This window comes from Oncorhynchus clarkii, chromosome 10 (genome assembly GCF_045791955.1).
Source record: "Oncorhynchus clarkii lewisi isolate Uvic-CL-2024 chromosome 10, UVic_Ocla_1.0, whole genome shotgun sequence".
Taxonomy (NCBI): domain Eukaryota; kingdom Metazoa; phylum Chordata; class Actinopteri; order Salmoniformes; family Salmonidae; genus Oncorhynchus; species Oncorhynchus clarkii.
The window spans coordinates 20,438,033-20,447,807 of record NC_092156.1 but is presented as its reverse complement, the minus strand read 5'-3'; the positions used below and the strand labels follow the sequence as shown (position 1 = coordinate 20,447,807).

Genomic DNA, 9,775 nt, shown 5'->3' with positions numbered 1-9,775 from the left:
CACATTCACACCGTACACTTAAAAAATAGACGTTTATCCATAAACTGCGAATTTCGAAGGGAAACTATGCGATTTGGGATAAGGATGTTAAAAATATCCAACGCACAAGTGCTCCTCCCCTGTATCTATTCCAAACAGAAACTTGACCCAGTGGATGGGGACATTGACTGACTTTTGACTATCTTCCACTGTCAGTGTCTGGGAATGTCCTTGATAGGTTACTATTAGGTTTGGTGGTTTAAACGTTTTCCATGGGTTCCTAATGTCTCTATACTGTGCTGTTTTCCGTGCAAATTATGGACTCAGATAAAGATCCAAGCTATTCTATAATGTACCCCCCTGCAGTGTTAGAAATGCAATCATGCCTTTCGGTAACACCCACAACAACTTCAAACTCAACTTCAAAGTTGAGGAGGAGTACCCTGACCTCACCAAGCACAACAACCACATGGCCAAGGTGCTGACCAAGGACATGTACGCCAAGCTGAGGGACAAGCAGACCCCCTCTGGCTTCACCTTGGATGACGTCATCCAGACTGGTGTCGACAACCCTGGTGAGTGCCACATATCTCCCAAACACCCCCTTATTATTTTTCACACAACAGTGGTATATTAATGTCTGTTTGCCTACTATGTAGATGTGCTACCTTTTTACCGTCCTCCCCCTCCTCTCCTCAGGTCACCGCTTCATCATGACCGTTGGCTGCGTGGCTGGTGATGAGGAGTCCTACGAGATCTTCAAGGATCTGTTGGACCCCATCATCTCAGACCGTCATAGTGGATACAAGCCCACAGACAAGCACAAGACCGACCTGAACTTTGAGAACCTGAAGGTAGTGTCTAATTCTTCTGACATGTTTTATGGGTTTAATTTCCTATAAGAAATGCCAAAGAGTACTGCTGAGTAAAATCAGTGTGAAAATGTTTGAATAATCTCTACATAGGAGGTTGGGAATCACAAACTTCTTTGAGACACTTTAAATGTTCTGGTCTGAAACTCTGTTGTGACCTTCTCTCTGAGTAGGGATGTAATGATGGCAGGTAGCCTAGTGGTTAGAGCATTGGGCCAGTAAACAAAAGGTTGCAAGATTGAATCCCTGCGCTGACAAGGTAAAAATATGTTGTTCTGCCCTGAACAAGGCAGTTAACCCACTGTTCCTAGGCTGTCATTGAAAATAAGAATTTGTTCTTAACTGACTTGCCTAGTTAAATAAATAAAAAAGTATAAAAATAATTACCTGAACCCCAACTATGTCCAGCCGTGTGTGTACTGGCCGCAGCATCAAGGGATACACCCTGCCCCCCCCCCCACAACAGCCGTGGCGAGCGCAGAGCAGTGGAGAAACTGTCTGTTGAGGGTGAGCCTTCCAGCTATCAATAGCTACAGGACATATGTATACGTAGGATTATGCATGAAGCTAGGCAGTAAAACACATGAAATGGAGATCTGAATTCTTAGCCACTCCTCAGATGAATTGGAAATTGAGATCAAAAGTGAATCCTTAGCTGCAATAACTAGTGCATGGTGTCAGATAACTCCAGGCAGGGAGATACCATGTTAAGAGTAAGGGAAAACAGGGGTTTTCTGTATCTCCAGTTCTGAACACCCTGGACGGTGAATTCAAGGGAAAGTACTACCCCTTGAATAAGATGACCGATGCCGAGCAGGAGCAGCTTATCGCTGACCATTTCTTGTTTGACAAGCCCGTCTCCCCCCTGCTGCCCGGGCGCTGGTATAGCCCCTGACTGGCCCGATGCAAGAGGAATCTGGTATGCACCCAGAACACAGACCCATACCAATAGTCAACCAAAACAATACTGTATTGTACTGTACAGAATATCCCACAATGTATCATGGTGATGTATCATGTGAAACCTCATCCATCCTTTCTGAAGGCATAACGATGCCAAGAGCTTCTTTGTCTGGATGAATGAGGATCACCTGCGTGTCATCTCCATGGAGAAGGGCGGCAACATGAAGGAGGTCTTCAGACGCTTCTGCGTTGGTCTGAGAAGGGTATGTACTGGTACTCAAACCATTTTGACATGGCACAAAAACACCCCTAACACAATGGAAGCGCAGGGGCACAATTATAAGAATATTAATTTAGGTTAACCCAGAACTAAAGTCTTGCGTAACTGGTCCGATGCTCAATTAAGATTTCGGTCCAGGGATAATACACTTTTTTTTCTCTTTTTTTTCCCGCCTAAATGACATACACAAATCTAACTGCCTGTAGCTCAGGCCCTGAAGCAAGGATATGCATATTCTTGGTACCATTTGAAAGGAAACACTTTGAAGTTTGTGGAAATGTGAATTGAATGTAGGAGAATATAACACAATAGATCTGGTAGTAGAAAATACCCAAAAAATAAAAACAGTTTTTTGCTACCTGAAAAAACAGAAAGGTCAATGTTCCAGCCATCACTCTGGTTGTAATTCCAATTATGTCCACAAGATGGCAGCAGTGTATGTGCAAAGTTTCAGACGGATAACTTGAAGTATGAGCGAACTACATGACGTTTAGTGTGAAGTCACCCAGGTACATTTGGGCAAATCGTGAAGGAGACATTTGCATTCATATTACATTTTTCTGCAAGAATATCATCAAATCTGTATACTTGGACTTTAATTGAGCTTTTCCAGTATTAGTAGCCATATTATAAGTTCAACATTTGCAAAACAACCAGTTTTCATAACTTCATAACTGAATATTCTTAGAATTTTTGTCCTAAAGGAAAAGGCATGCTGTCGTACAAGGTTAGTAGCTACATTTTACAACAGATACATGGTTTCCGGATACTCCCGTAAAGCCCTGATCATTGGCTATCTAGCTAGCTTTGACCCGATTGGAGTTGTTCAAGTGAAGACTGCTCACGTCATCGGTGTGCCATGAAGGCATCGCTCTCTGACCAAATATGGTGCCATATAGGATATACTACACCCCTAATGATATGGTGAAGTCTGGTTACATTCTAGGATCTCTGAGGAATACATACTAATGTGATTTGACTGGTTGAAACAACGTTTAGGGTTAGATTTTCACAGATTCCTTTCTTTGCAAATTGAACGAGTGGAAATACAAAACCGATCGTGCATGCTATATGGAGCATTTTAGGATATAAAAAATAATTTTTTCTAACAAAACAACACTTCATGTTATCTCTGGGACCCTTTGGATGAAAAATCAGAGCAAGACTTCAAAATGTAAGTGCACATTTCACTTTCAGAGGTGAATTTATCAAAACTATCGCAGTGTTTTGTTGTTAGGAGTTCTCCTCAAACAATAGTATGTCATTTTTTCACAGTAATAGCTCTTGTAAATTGGACAACGCAGTTATATTAACAAGAATTTAAGCTTTCAGCCGATATAAGACACTTATATGTACCGATATTTGTTGTTTCTCTAAAAATCTGCGATCGTGACAAGGCGGTGTATGATTTGCAACTGTCCCGTTGACGGGACGCCTATCCATAAGAAGTCTTGAGAAGCGATAGAACAAGGATCGGAACCAGAACAAAGAGCTCAACCCCTCGCTCTTTTCAAGTTACAGGCAATTCTATGTGCCAAATGTCCCCTCCGATTTTGGAATTAGAAAGACTCTAACACCGGCGAAATCATGATTTGTTCAAAGCACCGGAACTAATGCTGCTTGTTATCTCACACATCCCGTTGTATCATGGCAGATCAACACTACTACTACCACTACGACCAGGCTGCGTCTGCAGAAGCGTGGCACAGGTACACACACACACAACAAAAAACATCCTGATGATGCTGCTGATATATTCAACTCTAAATCATCACAGATCACGACAGTCTTCCCTTTTACCACACAACAAGTAAAAAGGAACAGAAATTAAAATAAGCGAAAGCTATTAAGAAATAGCCAGGGAAAATGTATGGAGTAAAAAGTACATTATTTTCTTTAGGAATGTAGTGAAGTTAAAGTAAATGTTGGCAAAAATATAAATAGTGAAGTACAGATAACCCCAAAAACTACTTAGGTAGTACTTAGTATTTTTACTTAAAAGTACTTTACACCACTGATTTTTGGGACATTTGGATAATTTACAGTATGAGTAATTTTGCAGAGATTGTCTGAGACATACACTTAAACCCGCTTCTCTCTCCCTTTTCCCTGCTCTCTACAGGTGGCGTGGACACCGCCTCCGTGGGTGGAGTGTTCGACATCTCCAACGCATGGCCCTAGGAATCACGCGGTACAATAACGCCAACCAACCTGCGTGTAGTGGAGATATTTTTCTTCTTTCCTTCTGCCTCTTCTCTCTCTCTCTCCTTTGTCAGTCTTCTGTTTTTTACTTTCATTTTCTTCCTTATGCCAATCTTTTCCACTTCTTTCCTGTTCAGTCGGTAACATCCTGGTATCCGCCTCCACCAAAGTTGGGCTTACCTGACAGACGTGAACATTACATTGGTTGTAAAAAGTTATCATTGAAAGTTATCATTGAAACTGTGGTCCAATAAACCTATTACCATGAACCAATACAGATGTCGATGTTTGGTCTCTTGGTCATGCACTCAAGGTAAGAGCATAACAAGTGTTAAATCAACTTGAAGTTTACACTGTTCTTATATTGTCCCACACTACACTAGCTTTCTAACAATTTCTGTTTGTTGCTCTGTGAATAGTTGAAATTTAACATATACTAACACTGCTTGTTGGATTTACTCTTCACTGGCGTCAAGTGTTAAAATTAAACTCCATCAGAATAAATTTGAACTTTAATAGTGACTACATTTGAACAGTATAGTGTAAACATGAATTGTTACACAAAATCAGCTCTGTGTAAATGTTTGGCCACTAATAGAGTAGACTACCTTTTACCACAGTAAGGTGTAGACTAGACCAGTGGTGTAAGTACTTTGAAGCAAAAAATACTTTAAAGTACTACTTAAGTTGTTTTTTTGGGGGTATCTGTACTTTATTTGACTATTTATATTTTTTACAACTTTTACTTTTACTCTACTACCTTCCTAAAAAAGAATGTACTTTTTACTCCCATACATTTTCCCTGACACCCAAAAGTACTTACATTTTGAATGCTTACAGGGGTGGGCAACTCCAGTCCTCGGTGAGGCCTCAGCAGGACAGGAAAATTGTCAAATTCACAAACTTATCAAGAGAACATCCCTGGTCGTCCCTACTGCCTCTGATCTGACGTACTCACGAAACACCAATACTTTGTAAATTATGTCAGAGTTGGAGTGTGGCTATCAGTAAATAAATTAAAAAACAAGAAAATTATGCCATCTGGTTTGCTTAATATAAAGGAATTTAAAACGATTTATACTTTAACTTTTGATACTTAAAGCAATTACATTTACTTTTCACACTTAAGTATATTTAAATCCAAATACAGTACTTTGACTTTTACTCAAGTAGTATTTTACTGGGCAACTTTCACTTGAGTCATTGTCTTTTAAGGTACAGTGCCTTGCGAAAGTATTCGGCCCCCTTGAACTTTGCGACCTTTTGCCACATTTCAGGCTTCAAACATAAAGATATAAAACTGTATTTTTTTGTGAAGAATCAACAACAAGTGGGACACAATAATGAAGTGGAACGACATTTATTGGATATTTCAAACTTTTTTAACAAATCAAAAACTGAAAAATTGGGCATGCAAAATTATTCAGCCCCCTTAAGTTAATACTTTGTAGCGCCACCTTTTGCTGCGATTACAGCTGTAAGTCGCTTGGGGTATGTCTCTATCAGTTTTGCACATCGAGAGACTGACATTTTTTCCCATTCCTCCTTGCAAAACAGCTCGAGCTCAGTGAGGTTGGATGGAGAGCATTTGTGAACAGCAGTTTTCAGTTATTTCCACAGATTCTCGATTGGATTCAGGTCTGGACTTTGACTTGGCCATTCTAACACCTGGGTATGTTTATTTTTGAACCATTCCATTGTAGATTTTGCTTTATGTTTTGGATCATTGTCTTGTTGGAAGACAAATCTCCGTCCCAGTCTCAGGTCTTTTGCAGACTCCATCAGGTTTTCTTCCAGAATGGTCCTGTATTTGGCTCCATCCATCTTCCCATCAATTTTAACCATCTTCCCTGTCCCTGCTGAAGAAAAGCAGGCCCAAACCATGATGCTGCCACCACCATGTTTGACAGTGGGGATGGTGTGTTCAGCTGTGTTGCTTTTACGCCAAACATAACGTTTTGCATTGTTGCCAAAAGGTTCAATTTTGGTTTCATCTGACCAGAGCACCTTCTTCCACATGTTTGGTGTGTCTCCCAGGTGGCTTGTGGCAAACTTTAAACAACACTTTTTATGGATATCTTTAAGAAATGGCTTTCTTCTTGCCACTCTTCCATAAAGGCCAGATTTGTGCAATAAACGACTGATTGTTGTCCTATGGACAGAGTCTCCCACCTCAGCTGTAGATCTCTGCAGTTCATCCAGAGTGATCATGGGCCTCTTGGCTGCATGTCTGATCAGTCTTCTCCTTGTATGAGCTGAAAGTTTAGAGGGACGGCCAGGTCTTGGTAGATTTGCAGTGGTCTGATACTCCTTCCATTTCAATATTATCGCTTGCACAGTGCTCCTTGGGATGTTTAAAGCTTGGGAAATCTTTTTGTATCCAAATCCGGCTTTAAACATCTTCACAACAGTATCTCGGACCTGCCTGGTGTGTTCCTTGTTCTTCATGATGCTCTCTGCGCTTTTAACGGACCTCTGAGACTATCACAGTGCAGGTGCATTTATACGGAGACTTGATTACACACAGGTGGATTGTATTTATCATCATTAGTCATTTAGGTCAACATTGGATCATTCAGAGATCCTCACTGAACTTCTGGAGAGAGTTTGCTGCACTGAAAGTAAAGGTGCTGAATAATTTTGCACGCCCAATTTTTCAGTTTTTGATTTGTTAAAAAAGTTTGAAATATCCAATAAATGTCGTTCCACTTCATGATTGTGTCCCACTTGTTGTTGATTCTTCACAAAAAAATACAGTTTTATATCTTTATGTTTGAAGCCTGAAATGTGGCAAAAGGTCGCAAAGTTCAAGGGGGCCGAATACTTTCGCAAGGCACTGTATATTTACTTTTACTCAAGTATGACAATTGGGTACTTTTTCCAATAATGGAATAGACTAATAGTTATTAAAAGTGCTGTTAAGCCATGGCAGCACTTACATGGTTTTCAAGGGCACGTTGAAGCTCACAACCTGGATTAAACACTGAGACAACATCGTGTGGTGCTTGTGTGTTTGCTGGGTAGTAAGGTAAAGATGATATTCAAAGCCTAACTGTCCAACAATGAAGGAGGAAAAAAGTTATTATTAGCAGTAAGAGCAATAGCAAGAATCAAGTGATGATCACGCACGCAGCAAACTGACAGATCCATTGGAAGAAAAAACGAAAAGAAAAGGGAAAAGATAACATTTGTGAATTTTATTTCTCGTCAGCTCCATGTTTCTCACTTTCACTGTAGACCAAAAGCACCAGGGCCTTTGGGCTACACAATCTCACATTGTTTGTTTCTGAAGGGGTCAATGGGTGAACAGAATTAGGCGTCCAGGTCAAAACGTGTCTCTTCATCCATCTCATTGGCCTCTATTGCATATTACATCAACGGTTAAAACAAATAAACAGTTCCAGCATGACAATGCACATTACTTAAATACTGAGCCCCTGGGGCCATAATACTGTTTCCAACAACCATCTATACCACTGACAGTCTCTTATAGGCATACCAGCACACATTGTACTATCTTTTTCTAAATGCATTTCATAGGTTTGTATTCCACCTGGAAACAATTTTTTCCTTCACCTTAGCAACCACTGTGGATATGTTCAACCAGATGCTTCCCTTTCATTCTGTAAAAACTTAAATGGACGTTTCTATGGCTTGAACGCAACCCAACCCCAGATGTGCCTGATTATCAGAGATGGTCTCAATTTAAACATTTGTAAAATTGCAGAATTTGTAACAACACATTGGAATTTTAAAAAAAAGTATGTTATTTTACATTTTGTTATACAGTAGAGAAATTCAGAGATTTGTGAATTACATTTCGGAATATCAAGTGAATCAATTTCCCTGTAAGTAATAGGAGTCAAATCATTGGAATTTACCCCAAATCTGCCATCTGTACTTGTGATGGGGGGGGGGGGGGAGCAGGGACAATACCCAGTACAGTTTCTCTGTGTCCATAATCATGTCGAAACACTGACTGCATCTTTATTTCATAAAGCATCCACCTATGGGTGTGAATCATTCCATTTTTTACCACCAAAACCCAAACTCTGAAGTCATGCAGGATTGCAAGTTGGTATTGTTCCCTATTGTCATTGACAGAAACTGCTTAAAACTAGAAGCACTTCCCTTGTTCTAGCTATAAATAAACCTTGACCGCTAAGATATATACTATATTCATATATTTTATATTCAGCCATTAACTGGCTGATATGAATCCAGTTTTTTTTATTACGATATTCATCTAAAAAATAAATAAAAGTACTTGTGCAAATATCCACAAATTGAAGTGTTCACATTTAAGACATTGGCGCCATCCAGTGGCTCATTATGGGCATGACCCTAGGGTCCACTGGAAGGAGCTGATTCAAGTCAAAGCAAAGTGCATTGAGGTCTATATTACCTAATGCTAATATACACCACAATGTTATAGGACATAGGACTGACCCTCTTCAGGTCAATAAGTGTGTCTGTCTGTACTGTAAAGGGCGGTGAAATGTAGTGGACTAGTATTGTTCTCCTATATAGGGGATCCTGTCATGGGGCAGACAAAACAGCACAAGGAGATTCAGAAGAGATGATTCAACAACGTGTCTGTGAAGCAGATGACAGTTGTGAGTGTTTTTGAAAAAATAAACGACAGGAGGAGGATTTCAAAAACAAACTGACATACAGACAGCAAAAACACTTGTGATGAAGATCAAACCCTACATGATCACGTTGGTCTGACTGGTTAAGTCACCATGAGCAAAAAGCCAAAACTGAGACCGAGAGCGTTAACAGTAAATAACCAGGCAGACATATTGGTCCCTGTAGCCTACATGAACATCACAGTACATCCTTCATTCTAATCAGGAGGAGGGTGAGGAAGCCTTTTTGAGGTTCTTATTTTCCAACATTGTACTTTTACTGTATGTAGGCATACTGTAAGAGGAGCAACAGGGAAAACACAGCATCCCAGTCACATTGTCTTTATGTCTCTCTCTGTCTCTCTAAATGACTCCTCTGCGTGTCTATGCACTTCCCCTACAACCCACAGTAGCCGACCCCACATGAAAAAATACATTAATATACTATGGTAAAAATACTGTAGTATTACTATATTTATATACTATAGTATTCACTGTAGCGTTTTGCAGACTTTACTATAGTATTCAACAGTAGTGTTTTTGCAGACATGACTGTAGTGTACTATAGTGTATATACTGTAGTGTTTTTGCAGACATTACTGTAGTGTACTGTAGTATATACTGTAGTGTTTTGCAGACATGACTGTAGTGTACTGTAGTATATACTGTAGTGTTTTTGCAGACATGACTGTAGTATGCTGTAGTATATACTGTAGTGTTTTTGCAGACATGACTGTAGTGTGCTGTAGTATATACTGTAGTGTTTTTGCAGACATGATTTACAGTTTACTATAGAGTTTACTATTGTTACATATACCGGATAGGTGCAGTGAAATGTGTTGTTTTACAGGGTCAGCCATAGTAGTATGGCACCCCTTTAGAAAATGAGGGTTAAGTACCTTGCTCAA

General features: G+C 39.9%; 1 protein-coding gene across 1 annotated transcript; it reads left to right on the top strand.

Annotated features, from left to right (window-relative positions):
- The first annotated feature begins 346 nt into the window (after positions 1–346).
- Positions 347–881, top strand: LOC139419190 (creatine kinase M-type-like). The gene is made up of 2 exons (XM_071169183.1): positions 347–554; positions 679–881. Exons 1-2 carry the CDS (start codon positions 362–364, stop codon positions 879–881), a joined length of 396 nt encoding a protein of 131 aa, XP_071025284.1. The 5' UTR covers positions 347–361.
- Positions 882–9,775: the final 8,894 nt, after the last annotated feature.

Excerpts from the sequence above, each read along its gene's own strand:
- LOC139419190 (XM_071169183.1), top strand. The coding sequence starts at position 362 with ATGCCTTTCGGTAACACCCACAACAACTTCAAACTCAACTTCAAAGTT. Across the intron at positions 555-678 it reads GACTGGTGTCGACAACCCTG|GTCACCGCTTCATCATGACC; the intron begins GTGAGTGCCACA and ends TCCTCTCCTCAG.